Here is a 16,003-nt window from a genome sequence, read left to right as displayed (position 1 = left end):
GCCGCCATTCTATACTGCAGGAGTCATCCAGACTTATCTGGTGTACCCGGGGTGGCAGCCGACCGCGGCGGCCGGGTTTCGATGGAGGCGAAACGCAAAAGCCGGCCGTGTGCAGCGCGATATCAATGCACGTTAAAAATCCCCAGGTAGTCGAGATTTTTTCCGGAGACCTCCACTACGGCATGCCTTTCTTCCGTTCTTCTTTCGCTCCTTCCTTTATCGCCTCCCTTACGGCTCGGTTCGGGTGTCCACCAAGGTATGTGAGACAGTTACTGCGCCAGTTCCTTTCCCCAGAAACGAGTTTTCATTTCGATCCAGACGCTCTACAAACGGCCTTTGTCTTTCGCGCTGTTTTTCAATAATGCAGTTGGTAACCAACTCTCCCCGCTTTCCGTACTCCAGAATCGTGTAGGCAAGATTCCATGCAGGTCCCGCTTCAGGCGCCATAATTTTGCTCCAGTGTTCTGCAGTGCTCAAAAGCGCCGCTCATACGCGATGATATCAACCGGTCGCATCGATGATGCACAGAAATGGGAGCACCGTTACAAGTCGGCATATTCTTCAAGCAATGGCCAGGGGGGTTCACTCGCGGTTGGTTATATCATGTCACAGAAAATATTTGTTTCGTAAAAACTTCACATCAAATACATTGGCTTCGATGGGAGCTTCCAAGAGGAAGGACATTTCTTTCCTCATATCAAATATTTCATAAACCATGTCGCTACAGCGAGATTTGCCTGCACATAGTAATAAAAGAATAGCGCTCCTCCACAAGAGAGAAGATACTGCTTACTATGTGGGCGACTTTATACCTAGATAGGAATATTTCAAATTGACTTCTCAGAAATTAACAACCCCAAAGAAAATATGACTCCAGCTACTCGGTGGAATGTTACGAAACGACCGCTCATATTTAATGCATACACATGATTATGAACTTTTTGTGTCAGCTGCGGCCCAGTTTCTATTGAATATCATTGATTACGGGAGCCGCACAAGCGCTAGAAACTACCGCCGTCTGACCTACCTACGTCGCCGTCTTCATGCTGCCCACCGCTGTCGTTTACTCAGCCGCGGCTCATGTTAGAGGCATAGGTTGCCCTTGGGTCAATTATGGGTAGAAATGTTCCTTTTCTTCAGCCTCGTCGGATCCCGCCATTTGTGCGGCCGCTTTCCCTCGTGCAAGAAGCCAACCAGTTATGCGTCGCCGCGAAAGGACGATCACCGCCACGATGCTTATCTTCGCCTTTGTCGGCAGCCCGGCCAACGGAATGGACTGCCCGTCAATCCCCATGCCACGTGAGAGTGATAACGCCAACCTTTCAGCCGCAGCTTACGTTGTAGCGCACGTTGTCGCTGCGAGCAAACGGTTCCTTTTGCCAATGTACTCTTCATCCCGTATACCACATCCGTGCAGTCTATGACACTGCATAATGCGTTCTCATCTTGCCGAAGCGAAGATTTAATACACTAATGCATTACATTCTTTCTTACTTTACGTTATTTACATTGCATTCTTTCTTCTACATGTCACATTGATTCACGTACTGCTTCGCTTCATGTCGAGCTCATTTCGGCAACTGAAAAGGCGATCATATTAAGTGTCTGCTCTTTTTAAAAAAAAGGTCGAGGGTGTGAGGTCTTGCTACATTTAGAGGGACATTTGGTTGTTTTTTTTTTCAGATCATCGCAGCTTAACAGTAAGAACTCCGGCATCGCAAGTAATGCGAATGAATTCATCTAACACTTAGTGTGTAAAAGGAGCTACCTAATCTGTAGTCATGAAGCAAAGCTTTTTCCAGTGTAGATGAGGGAAAGAGTGAGTCTTACATTCTGCACAAGATTACACTTTTGTGGCCCGGCACGCTTCCTATGCAAGTGGTGTTGTCGACGGGAACCTTTTTGCCTGGGTTCGCAGTGGCCGAGGCGGTCATGGAAGCACACGGCTGCATGACCAAGATGAACCGGCCTGTGACGCCCGAGGAGTTCGACGTGAGTCGTACGCTTGCAACTATAGAGCAAAATCGTGCACGGTGAGGAAGTGTTGAGAGCCACGGGAAAATAATGGCAATCTGATTGCTTGGAGAATGTTTTGAAGCTTCCTGTTCACGCAATTTTTCTGGGTGTACGTCTATGTATCTGTAAAACGGTATTTTTCCGGCTATATATAGTACGCGGACTATACATATGTAAAAGCTGAAATTTCGCGTTGTGCGTACCATCTGATGGTGCACGCTGTACAAAGTTAACTTTTTTAGGATTGTTTCCAAAGAAGTCTAGCGTAGAAGCCGAAGCAAACAATACGTGGCCCTACTGCGCCTGCGACATTTTACCCCGCTAAATCACATAATAGAGAGTTATAGCATATCGTTACCGTGTTTACGTTACCCTTTACCGTGTTACCGGACGCTAGACTTTCCGGTTAGCGCGGCACACGCCAGAAGACGTTTTAGCGTACCGTCTCTCCCGTAACAGGTTACCGTAAGGCTAAAACGAGCGATGAAGATGGAAGATGCCCAGCTTTTATTGCAAACAAAAATACGGATGCATTGCAATCATTTCTATGAAGTGAGATGCTACATGCGCTTTAATATTTTTTTATCTGCATATAAAGACGTACCAAGTACATTTCAGCTAACAGACGACTCAGCGGCTTTTCAAATGTGCCCGTGAAGCTACACACCTTTGCCTAGCCTGGCCAGTAGACAATTTCACTACGTAGTCCTCAGTAAGCTTGCATACGCAGCGCACGTCGCGTTGCAAGCGCTGTAAAAAAGCGCAACTACGACACCTATTTGCCGTGCCGCATCGTGGCTTTTTTATGTGTTTGGATGTAAACACAGTGGCGCCATCAAGTGACAGTAAGTTAAAGCGCGCTAACTCCGGGCTGGAGAAACATTTAATTTTCTGCAATTACTGATTAATATAGTAAGTAAATTCAGCCTTTTGTCATGAAAAAAATCCTGAAAATATAGAAAAATGTTAAATAGGGCACAAAACTGAAGAGTTTCAGTGTAGTCGTTGCTATCTGGCTATGTACACGACATATAGCTAGACCTAACTGCTCAAAAATTGTCAAATTATCTAAAAAACATGGTCTAGTTGTTACTCAAACCTCGACGTACGAGTGAGAGTTTGCAAATCAAAAGCGAATGCCTTCATGTATACCGAGAAATGGCGCCGAAGAACGCGGCGGCGGTGCTGTATTTGGTCCGAAGCGGCCGTGCAGGGCGCCGCCATGTTTGTTTACGAGCGAACGCTAACTCTCCGCAACGCTAAAAGGGTTTCCGTAAAGTGTTTGCGGACCGGTAAGTGGCGGCGCATGCGCAGACGTCGCTTGCCGGGCCCGGTAAACGGTAACGTAAACACGGTAACGATATGCTATAACTCTGTAATGAAATCAGCTCCCATATAGAGTCAGCTTCAATAGGCAGGCTAATGCTGCTCGCGCTGGCTGCTTTTAGTTCAGAAGTTGTATCTGTGAGTACAACTGCAGAACCTCAATGAATAACGCCAGGGGCGGAGAAGCAACGCCAAGCACTTGGCCGCTGAAGAAAAGATTTTCGGGAAGTTCACCAACGGCTTCACTATAGCCGGGCTAGAATCTGCTGCAACAGAGGTGTCGGAATCTGACACCTATGACTACACTGACGAGGTTTTGTCGAATCCTTCCCCCTCGACTTGCTTTATTTGGACAGTCCCAGGGAAAGTGATTTTGGCGGAATTTGAGCTGACTTCTATGCGGTCCGTGAAAGGCCTAGAGTTTCAATGCTCGAAAATTAAATTTTTGCTTTCCTATTGTATACTGCTCGCTGACAATCTAAAATACTTATTTTCAGCCGAAATTCGTTCTAATAGATTGTGCACCGGGTGCGGACTAAGAAAATTTTTTCTTTACACCGAAATTTGCCACTGCGACAGTACACCTGGAGTGGGCTATAGTCCGTAAAATACGGTACTTTTTCCGCAAACACAGGTGGCATGCGTATCACGAAATCTGACCCGCAGTGGCCCTTAAAGTCGCTTTGAAAGAAAGGTTCCAAGAATCTCTTCGTTGAAAGCGTAAACGCTAATGCTTCGATAAACGGAATTCAGTACTCGTGCGTCGGCACAGACGATGGGGCATGACGTACGTCGCTATTATATCCAGTCCGTCGCTCATGTTCGTCTCAGAGGGAGGCCTCCGATCCAAACAATCTATTGTGATGAAAGTTTCTTTTATTACCACGCGTGCTTATTACCTGCTAATAGCCTAAAGAAATTTCGCTTCAATAACATTGCAGGAGTACACATGCACCTTTATTCACCTTGAAGCACATTTATTAACCTTTCTATGTTTAAAAACAGCCTACAGCGCGTGGCCGAAGACAGTTAGTTTGTGCAATTAATTGTCCCTCTTCTTTCGTACCCTCACGCATGGGGTGGTCCAGGGGCGCACACCGAGTTAGCTTCCCGCATTTAGTTTCTTCGTGGACGGTCCACCCCGCGAAGGCAGAAAAAAAAAGCTTTCTGTATTCACTGCAAACACTGGTCCATGATGCACTAGGAATCAAAGCTGCTTCAGTGTTGGTCGATGATTTATGCACTTCATTTGTGCGGTTCGTTTATAAAATACGCGAAAGAGGACGATACAACTGATAATGCACGAAATGCGCTTCACAATATCTTCTCGCTCCGAGAACTACGGCCGCCAAGTTGGTTCGGTCGAGAAAACGAAGCTGCAGCCCGCTTCAAATTGGGTAAAGAGGGTTGGGCATCGTATGAACTGATAAAGACGAAACACACATGCACTAGTTGCACTGCGCTGCGCATTTCGCAAAGATACTATGGTGCGTACGGGAGAAAGTTTAAATCAAGACCTATGGAAATTCAAGGTTTCATGTGTATGCATGGCCCCGTTCACAGTTTTCCGTTTCTCAGCTGATTTTATGCAAACCGTACCAGGTCATATGGACATTTTGGACATTTATTAACTCTTCGGAAGCGCATGGTCGCTGTAATATAGACGTAAAGAAAAGTACGTGAAGGACGTTATATATAAGGCAAATGTTTTCAGCTGGTGTACGCTGGTGTTCCTCGGCCATGTAGCCAGATCGAAAAGAAAAGCTTTCAATAATTTACCGTCAAATTGTAGCCACATGCTCTCAGTGCACTCAGCTATCAACCTCGATTGTTCGCCCGTGTACACTTGTATGTATGTGCGCGTCAAAGAACTCCAGCTGGTGAAATTATTGCGGAGCCAACACTACGGTTCCGCTTTCCCTCTTCCTCGTTCATCCCTTCAGTAATTTGTTCATCCGTTTGTTCTCCGGAAGGGCCCAGATCCTTCCAAACGTTGTTATTCGGCGGTGGTGAAGGATATTGTGCAGGTTCAGAATGGCAAAAGAGGATCATATTTACGTGGATGTACAAAAGAAAACTGCGAGTTACACAGGCTTAGTCTCACAGATGATGAAACGAACTGTAACTTAAGAAATTCTCACACAGAGAAAACACTCTACATGACCTTACTTATCGATGCAAGGGTTAAACCTAGGTAATTTTAGAGAGTACGTGATGAGCGTGCAGTATTCACCCAGACTGCTGTTCAATGCATTTGCTTGCATTTTTGTAGGTTTCACAAACAATTGATTTAGGGCGGTCATGTTTCGAGTCCCACCCTAAACTTCGATAACCAATAAAATTTACCATAAGGTAGCAACAAGCCTGGAAGGTTGGGCGGAACCTCGAGCCCATGGCTTGGCTAAAAAAAACACACAACAAAAACATTCCTAACACTCTCTCCCAGCGGAAATTCTTACCCTTATCGCGTGTTGCTCTTCTCCTTTACCCCTTGGCCGCCGCACCTGCACGTCGCCTCTCGAAGCATCGCGAGTTTTTCCAGCTAACCAGCGCAGGACCACTAACAAGCTGGCTCGTCGCGGAAACGTGTGGTGGCGGAGGGCGGCGAAGCTTCCGCCCCATCAAGATTGCCAGCAAACGAAAGGGCCCTTCGCGGAACACGAGGCAGTTCTCATATTTCCGCAGAAGTGGCATGGGGATCCGCTGCCGTTGGAATACCCCAACGGACCGAGCGGCGCCGCGTGCCCACTGCAACCCTTTGCGTGCGCCACGCGTGCTTCCTTGGTGAACTGACGGATGTGCGCGCTTAAAGGGGCCCCGAAACACATTTTCAGCGCATTGTTTTGCCTGTTTATTGCATAGAATGAGTTATAGTGATGCTATTAGCATCGGTCGTACCGCGTATACTGCGGTTTTTATTATTTTATTTAGCTCGCAAAAACGAATTCGTGGCGCTGACGGTGTAACCATACAGTGGCGGTTTTTAGCAGCCGATGTGACATCACTTAGTGGGAGCTTGATGATCAGACAAAGGGTAAATATACTGCAAATTGTGTTAATAACTAGAGATACGTTTTATCAAGTTCTTGTGATTTGTATTGCATAAACAAAACAAACTTTATGCCTTAGATAAAAGCGCTTTAAAGCGAGGAAAACAAAAATACACCACCAGAGGCTCTGACTACCTTTTGCATCGAAGGACTTTGCGCCTCTCTGCAAACATCCTATGACCTAGCACTCAAAGCTTATGGCTACTCTCTATGTATCTGAGAGTGGCTTTGCGGAACAGATATGATCGAGCCATTGCACTCTATAAGCGTTCGTTTCAGTCCCAAGGAAGGATGCGTTCGTTTCACATTTAGCAGGCAGCGCGCATCGCCAGCGTGTGGAGGATCACCGGGCGGCGGCGCCAGATGGCGCCACGTTCCCGTCAACAGCGCGCGCTCCTTGCTCGCCGTGACCAACCAGCGCGCTAGGAGCGACGGGCGATGGTAGGCGGTAAGCAGTAGCGGTACGCGCTATGCTAAGTGTGTCTGATGTCTTGCGCAGACTGTCACACCGTCGCAGTATCTCGCGCTCGAGTTCGGATTCATAAGTAAGGGAACGTCACTGATCATGTTCCCTTCTGCGCCGCCGACGTGACTATGAAGCATCGGGTGGGTCAGCTGGGCGTTCACATGGTTGTTGTGACCATGCAAACGGCGCTGCCAACCTTGGCATGAACGACTTACAGAGAACAGGCAACCATGGAGTACAAACTTCTGCCATGTGCTCAGATAGGCTGTTTTGATTGGTCGCACTAAATACCGTCATTGGGAGAGTGAAATGGGAATGGCGCTACGCGAAAATCGACTTGAGGGCAGTATTTTGTTTTCTTGCGTTTTGAAACTTCTTAATTGAATAACTCCCGTTTCTATGTATTCATTCCCGTAATTCTTTTTGAGTCAGCATCTGTGTGACATTAAGAATCTATTTGAAGTGTAACCGGCATCCGTACAAGCAGTGCTTCGCAGTCCCTTTAACAAACCTAGGAGCCACCGGCCGTTGTAGCGGTGCTGTCATGCGGACAATGGCCTCCGCAATTTTGTGGATGTTTGCGAGAGACGCGGGTGTGGGGAGCGCGGTGCTTTACTGGGAACTCTCCGCGTAGACCGGAGGCTCACAGAGCCCTCAGGCTAAAGTAATACAACAAAATGTAAGCGTTAATGAGCAGCGGCCTTACACCCTCCTTCCCGATGCGGTTGAGGTCGACACCCATAAGCTAATATTTTGCCGTCTTTCCACATAAACAACTTTTCAATTCCTTCAATAAGCATACACTTCAAGAAACATACACTTCACGAAAAGGCAACCATGCGCCGATTAGTTGCTTAGTTCTCTGCGTGTGCAGATTTTTAGTTATATTTTATTACCAATTTCTTTATCGTTTGCAAAGCAGGAGCAGCTTAATGCGCAAAAAAAATAAGCTTTTGTCCACCTTTCGGGGCCAGGCAAGTGGTACAAGCCAGCATCATGTCTTGACATGAACCCGTATAACCTTTTTCTTTCCTTCTTTCTTTCCACATTTCTTTCCTTCATCTTCCTTCCTTCCTTCCCTTATTTCTTCATAGCTTTCTTCCTTTCTTTCTAGTTTTCTTCCTTTCTATCCATATTTCTTTGTTTCCTTCTTCCTTTCTTCCTTCCTTCCTTTGCGCCTCTACTTCTTTCCTTCATCCATCCTTTGTGTCTTCCTTCCTTTCTTTCCTTATTCTTAGCTTTTCCTTCCTTATTCCTTTCTTTCAATCTTTCTGTCTTTCTTCTTGTTTCTACCTTTCTCTCTTGCTTCCTTTCTTTCCTTCCTTCTTACAGTCTGCCTTCCTTTCCTCTTTTGTTTCTGTCGAGTTTTTTTTTCTCCTTTTTCTTGTCTTTTTCTTCCTTCATTGCCTTCTTTCCTTCTATATACCTCCTGCATGTCTGTAAACAAACGAGGTGGCGCTGCAGTCGCTAGCGAGCTCGTGGTTGGCAAAAGGTCGGGGAGTGGCGTCGCGGATAGGTGTTGAGCGCGGGTTTTCAAGGCTTGTAGGCGCGTTTCCAGTTTCTGCGAATCATAGCAATGGTCGATGCTTCCAACTTAGTAATTTCTTGAAGTACACGAGCACGCGTTGGCCACGTGATGCCTATAAAGAGAAATAGTTTGCCACTGTATTGCATATATGGTTAGTAGTAAACATGTAGAAAGCGTTCCTGCCGTTTATTTATGCGCTAGGCATTGAATAAAATAAGTTTTGACAATCTGCACTAGCCGGAATGATTTTACTTCGGGACAATAGTGAGGGGAAGTGCTGGCCTTGTTTCGTTGGAGCAGACATGCGCTCATCGTCTGCTGACATACGTACGTGTCGCGCTGTGCGAAAAGTGGGGACAGCGTCGTGTACCTGATCTCCTGTCTCGCTTAGCGCTGTTTTTAGCCGCATGACCACGCACCAGCCAGGCCGACTTGTCCTCTTGTTAAGCTGGTCGATTTGGTGAAAATTTTTGATTTCTAGAATTACTTTATTTCCTAGCCCTGAAGTCTAGTTTCGTGACGAAAAATTATAGCAAAATATTGAGTACAAATTTATAAATTACGCTTTTTAGAAGTGTGGTCGTCAAAAATTGTGAGGTAATTTCTTTGATTTCAGTGCCACATTTCTTTGACCAAAGCGAAAGCGAAGATGCCATAAACGAGGGAATAAACTTTAAGGTTGGTTTTGTGACCTCTCACATTTTCTGCGACTGGAACACTCACCTTCGGAATTGGCATGAAAATCATATGATTCCATTTGTCGCAAACTATTCCTGAGACGTTGAGGAGCGTAATAAATCTCTCGATTTTTTTCCCTACACGTGCAGTACTGTGTTAGTTATTTCTTGTAAGAAACGTTTTCATGTAACTATGCATGCATAAGTACTGATAATATAGAAAAAGAACTAATCGCGTCATCGTACAGAACAGGGCTTTATGTACATGCTAGCATATAAAAAACTGCGCGCAATCTACTCAATTATTTGAGACCTTGGGGGGACTTGACGACGGTGTTAATTATAATTACCCAGAACTGCACCAGGTATAGCTATAAATAAAAGGAATTACTGAAACTAACGTAGGAATATCATATTTGCACCAAGTTTAGTTACATACCGCAAGCATGAATAACGAAAACACTTTTCATTGCCGCGTCCCCTCTCAAACTCGCCACGTGTCTGTTAGTAGCACGCCTGCGGCTGCTTCTTTCCAAACAAGCTTCGCGATCATGTACAACCTCCTGAAGCATGACACATGCATGATGCAATGAAAAAGCAAATGTGTGCTGTGCGATGTCAGTGCACGTTAAAGATCCCCAGGTGGTCGAAATTATGCCGGAGCCCTCCATTACGGCACCTATTCTTCCTTTCTTCTTTCACTCCCTCCTTTATCCCTTCCCTTACGGCGCGGTTCAGGTGTCCAAAGATATATGAGACAGATACTGCGCCATTTCCTTTCCCCAAAAAAGCAATTATTATTATTATTAGCACATTTAAGGTACGCTACTCTAAGCACACCAACGCGACCGCGCAAGATTGACACAACTTACCAGACTTCTTTCTACTCGAATGAAATAATTACGTCGTCATATCAAGAAACAGTTTCAAGTAAATATTAAATGTCATAAAACGCGCCATTAAAACATGGTGTGCTATTAACAAAAAAACGCATTCCTTGGGGGCGAGTGAACCTGTCGGCGCCCCGTGCACTCCGGCTCAAGGTGATAAGTACGTGTGCAGCTGCATATGTCTTTTTTTTCCTTGAGCAATTATCAGCCTGCTATCTTGAAGTTCAGGTGAATGAACGCAGTAACTTGCAAGTTATTAAGTGCATTGAGTGGCAGTGCCTATCGACTCCCAGACTTCGCGCTTTACTACCGTGGCCCAATGTCTGTTAGCCAGTTTCTGAATGCGGCATTTATGCGCGAGAAACCTATCGAGGCTAATTTAATATTTTTTATGCTAGCACGCGGATCCAGCAGTGACGCAGCTGGTCAATACATGCTGCTTCTGCAGTGCACAGGCTTGAAGCAGCCGCCGGTAGCTGCAGCAGCTGCGGTAGGCACGGGCAAACGGAACCTGTTTTGCCTACCATGCGAAAGTCGCTGCTAACATCAGCGCCACCGCACCTTCGTGACGTCGCGGGGTGAAGGAGGTCCATATTTCTGTCCTTCCTTACATAGTGCCTCCCTTCCTTTCCTTCTTTATTTTTTCTTTCCTGTTTTGTACAGGTTTTTGTCTTAAGTTGTTTCTTCCTTTCTATCTTCCTTCCTTCCTAGCCTTCTTTCTTTTCTTGTTCCTTTCTATCTTCCGTCGTTTCCTTCTCTTTTCCTTCCTGTACTACTCCCTTCTTTATTTTAGTTCTTTCCTTCCTTCTTCTTTCCTTTGTGTCATTCATTCTTCATTCATTCCTTGCCTTCTCTCTTTCCTTGTTCCGTTATTTCATTCGTTCTAGCTCCTCGTTCATTTCTTTCTTTCTTCCTTTTTTCCTTTCCAACTCTTTCTTTCCTTCAACCTTTCATTCCTTGTTTCTTAGCCATTTATTTATTTATTTATTTATTTATTTATTTATTTATTTATTTATTTGGACATACTGTTATAACCCTCAAATGAAGGTCGTTACAGAGAAGGAACAACAAATACATTTCATAAGCACTTCAATGAGCGATCATGAATCAGAATTCAAACTCTGTACACCATTTCTCAAAAAACATATCGACACATTGCTCAATTTCTTGCACGTTCGCAGTGTCCACATCACTTGCCAGTTTGTTCCATAGTTCAATGACATCACGAAAAAAGAAATACGGGGATACATCCGCGCGTGTGCTAATAGGTTGTGGTTTTTTCGGGAACCACGTTTTAGAGGCACTTTAACATAATGTTGTTTATTTATTTTAATGCCACTTGCATTATCTGGAAAAAAAGTTTGAGTCGATGTTTTATTCTTCCAATTTCTGGCGCTTCCAATTCACACTGCTTTATCATCTCTGTAGCTGAGTCAGTACGGCGATACACGGAGCATATAAAACGTGCTGAAATCCACTTTATTGTTTCCACCTTCGTTTTAAGCATTTTTGGTGGGGGCTCCACAAAGCTTTCGCACATTCCAGAACTGGTCGTATCAACGTTTTGTAGGCGACCAATTTAATTTCTTTAGTCGCATTTGGAAGCTTTCTTTCAAGAAAGCAGAGCTTTTGGTAAGCTTTCGAACAAATATTCTCAATGTGAATACGCCTGTATAGATTAGGCGTCACTGTCACCCGTAAGTATCGGAAACTCTATACCTCTACCAAGGCATTTTCTCGTATATTATATTCAAATCTGACAACGTTCTGTATTTTACTTACTTGAGTGTATGCAGATTTTTTGTAGTTAATTATTACGGCCCAAATTTCGCACCACGAGTTTAATGATTGCAGGCATCTATTCAGTTTAATCTGACCTCCTGCGCAGGCTACACACGTGTAAATTAAACAATCATCGGCGAATAGTTTCATTTTTACAGGCGGATCTACATTAGAAGGAACATCATTAATATGCAATAAAAGCAATACCGTGCCTAAAACAGACCCCTGCGGCACACCAGACACAACTTCACACTTTCCCGATTCACTTTCCCCGATTCTGGCCCTTTGATAACGGTTTCTTAAATATGCCGGAATCCACAGTACTATAGTGTCACTAATTCCTAGGCTTCTAAATTTGGAAAGTAGTTTATGACGCGCAAATTTATCAAATCCCTTCGCAATGTCTATACATAAAACATTTATCTGATGGCATTCATCTGTAACTTTACAAAGGTCATGTACAGTTTCGATTAATTGTGTCACTGCCGAAAGACCAGATCGAAAGCCGTGCTGAACGGGGCCCAAATTGAAATTATTCAGTAAAAAAAATCGATATCCAATAATTAGGTTATGAAGGAGCAGTATAATTCTATAACATCAGAGAAATCAATGTTTCGTCCATCCTTTATAAGTTTTCTGCGTGATTCCAAATGGAATCATTAGGACTTAGGTGGTGCGAAGTACTTAGTTTTGTGATTTCTTTGAAACTTTAATTATCAACTTCTTTGAAACTTCACTAGGCTCTGTTGGAGTAGAAGATGCCGCAGTTCTTACCAAGAACACGCAAGAATACTTGACACACAGCTTGTACATCTGCGTTCTTTTCTCAATGTGTGTGGGCCGGCGCGCGGTCCTAAATAAGCGGAATTCTTGATTTGGTTAAAGACAAGCACTGGTTTTTCTTTATACATGCTGTGTATGGGACAGGGCAATCATGCTGCCAGTATCCAGATTTCTAGCCTCGAGCTCACAGCAAGTACTAACTGCACAAACTAAAAATTTTTAAAGCGAATATTTCAAGGATTTACTCGATGTAGAAGCGTTTGAAGTATTGGTGCGGTGAAAATTCTTCGGTCAGTGGGGATTCCTATTCATGATTTATCCCTTGTTCGTCAGTATCATGCTACATCCATAATACGGAGTTTTCTGAGGTGCCTTTTTTGTTGCTCAATGCGAACTCTTTGGCGAGCTGGTCGGATTTTCAGAGTTTGAAAGCTGCATGGCTTTCAATCTTCGTTGTAGTTGCACTACCACTCAAACATGGATAGTCCTGAAGTTTTAAGTTTGTTAGCATGGACACTATTCTATACATGTTCAGTTCTTTTGTTTTATGCTTTCCCTTTGAGTTTTTGCTGACCTAAGTGCGATCAATGCTATTTCTTTATCTTTGGATGAATCCACACCATAAAGACGTTCAGCTCACTACTCTTGTAATATCGTCCTTTCCGAATGAAAAGTGCTTGTACTCAAAGTACGCATCTTGTTCGGAAAAAACGTTTATTGTTGCCTAAAGACTGCTAAAGAGACAACATTTACATGACACAAGCATCTCAAATACGACTGTGCTGCCTATTCTACAATAAGCCCTCCAGGTACCAACGATTCCATTTGGAATCATAATCATTATTTACGAAACATTTTAGCGTTTGTACTAGTGTTTAGCCGAATGACTTCATTTTGAAGGAGTAACTTGAGGCTTACCTGTACCCTTCAACATGATTGGTGATAAACAAAAATGATTTTCTTTCTTCTACACCGTGCAAGGGAGGGCGTGGCATCAGGCGATGGCGACAGCAAAGCGTACGCAGTTTCTATATCCCTGTCCTACCTACTAGTATACATCAGGAATGAGAAACGCCAATAAAATATGTACAAGAATTGCATAATTCAGAACTATACTGCGAAAACAGCAGGAATTTCTCGTTCAATTCAAGGCGGGTGGGCCAATAACATTACGTGATTCCAATGGGAATCACTGGGCCTTAAAGGCTTAATTTCTTGCCTTCTTTTTGCCCCTTTCTTACTTCCTGCTCCATTTCCATCTTAGTTTCTTTTCTTCTTCCTCCATAACATTTTCTTCTCTTAATTCTTCCTTTATTTCCTTCTTTCTTTCCTCTTTCCTTTCCTTCCTCATTATACCCTTTCTTCCCTTCTTTTTCTTTGCTTCATTTCCTTCTCTATTTTTTTCCTTCTTCCTTCTTTCTGCCTTCCTTTCCTTTTTTTCTTTATTCCTTCCTTTCTTTGGTTTTTCCTTTCTTTTTCCTTTCTTTCTCTCTTGCTCCCTTCCTTTCCTCCTTTTCTTCTATTTTTATTTCATTTCTTCTTTTTTTTTGAAAAAAAAATCTTTCTTTACCCGCCTCGGTGGCTCAGTGGTTAGGGCGCTTGGCTACTGATCCGGAGTTCCCGGGTTCGAACCCAACCGCAGTGGCTGCGTTTTTATGAAGGCAAAACGCTAAGGCGCCCGTGTGCTGTGCGATATCAGTGCAAGTTAAAGATCCCCACTTGGTCGAAATTATTCCGCTGCCCTCCACCACGGCACCCCTTTATTCCTTTCTTCTTTCACTCCCTCCTTTATCTCTTCACTTACCTAACCGCAGCGGTGGCCAAGTGGTTGAGCATCCGCCTCGTATGCGGGAGGTGCGGGTTTCGATCCCCAGTGCCGCCGGGTACCCACCGATGATACTATGGGTACAAGCTTTCCCCTGGTCTGGTGCTCGGCTTATTTAGGGTGAAATGCTTGGGAAATGGGTCTTTGACCCCACCTTGAGAAAAAGAAAAAATACCTTGTGACATGGCGCTCTTTGGCCTTAGCTGCCCTTGCGCCATAAAAATCCATAATCATCATCATCACTTACCGCGCGGTTCGGGTGTTCAACAATACATGAGACAAAGTCTGCAGCCATTTCCTTTCCCCCAAAACCAATTAATATTATTATTGTTTCTTTGTTCATTTTCTTCCTTCTTTCCTTCATTCTCACTTCCTTGCTTCCTTTCCTAATTTTCCTTTCTATCATTCTTTCTTCCTTCCTTTCTTTCTTTGTTTCTTCTTTTCATTGTTTCAGTTCTTGCGTAGATGTTTGGATAAAAGAGGGCTGAGATTAAAGGCTCAGCGTCGCCCGACGGGGCTTCAGCGCCATGCTACACGCGTCACAACCATTAAAAATACGCTAGTGCGGCAGGCCTGTGCACAACAGTATCACTGATCAGGACGTTGAATAAAAGAAAAGTAGGCTCAGATATAGGCGGGGTATAGCTAGTACTGTTTTTTCGCACGAGCTTCAGGCTCCAGATACTAGAATGTAATCTTCCCACAATTTTAATTAAATGCAAAGACATAAATACATCCAGTAAAGCTACACTGCACCGGTGTTTTTTAACGATGTAACGCAATGGTCGTTAGCTCACTTGCACAGATGTTTCCTGATTTTCCTCATAGTTTGTTTGAAAGTTTCTTATTTAGAGCGTTAAAAGATTATGTATGATTTGCAGCCATTTATGAGTTGATTATATGCATGTTTCCTGCTAGTCAGTGGTGCTTTCTGAGTTGCTATTTTGATATCTTCTTAATACACCTATGTGTCCGATCTTGAAACAGTGATCATGTTTTTTTTTTCTCTTTGAATAATGTGTAATAACCGCAGCTGTGGCCAAATGCTTGAGCATCCGCCTCGTATGCGGGGGGTGCGGGGTTCGATCCCCAGTGCCGCCGGGCACCCACCGTTGATACAATGGGTACAAGCTTTCCCCTGGTCTGGTGCTCGGCCTATTTGGGGGTGAAATGCTTGGGAAATGGGTCTTTGACCCCACCTTGAGAAAAAGAAAAATACCTAGCGTCATGGCGCTCTTTGGCCATAGAGGCCATGGCGCCATAAAAATCCATAATCATGATCACAAAGCACTGCGCCGCGAACAACCAGCGGTACAGTCCAGGCACAGATGAGAGGCAGTGGTCAGTACAGAGCACGCACGAGGAACGGAGCGTTCGGCGCTTTTCGTCGCCTACTTCGCTGAGCGCCAGACTCAGAAGATTCCAAAGCCGAAGGCCAGTCTTACACATGTATCTAATATTCGCTTCCCGATATGTATGAATATTCTTTTAATGTGCGATGTTATGACTTGTAATGGCTGCCTGGCTGTCGCTCAGACCAGCCAGTCGACCAGAACCTTCTGGGAAATAAATTGCATACTACTGAAAATACATAAACATACATTCTCAAAAGGACTACAGCATTTAACAAGAAATTATATCAAGTATTTAAGTTGCCTGC

The 16,003-nt window shown here is 44.2% G+C and overlaps 1 protein-coding gene across 1 annotated transcript in view; it reads left to right on the top strand.

Moving 5' to 3' along the window:
• The first annotated feature begins 1,232 nt into the window (after positions 1-1,232).
• LOC144120312 (uncharacterized) overlaps positions 1,233-16,003 on the top strand; it is a 39,975-nt gene continuing 25,204 nt past the window's right edge. The window contains exons 1-2 of the mRNA XM_077652697.1: positions 1,233-1,299; positions 1,919-1,992. Coding sequence (XP_077508823.1) covers positions 1,233-1,299; positions 1,919-1,992 — 141 coding nt within the window. The remainder of the gene's footprint in view (positions 1,300-1,918; positions 1,993-16,003) is intronic.

Source organism: Amblyomma americanum, chromosome 2 (genome assembly GCF_052857255.1).
Source record: "Amblyomma americanum isolate KBUSLIRL-KWMA chromosome 2, ASM5285725v1, whole genome shotgun sequence".
Classification (NCBI taxonomy): Eukaryota; Metazoa; Arthropoda; class Arachnida; order Ixodida; family Ixodidae; genus Amblyomma; species Amblyomma americanum.
This window is presented reverse-complemented; position numbering and strand designations above follow the sequence as displayed.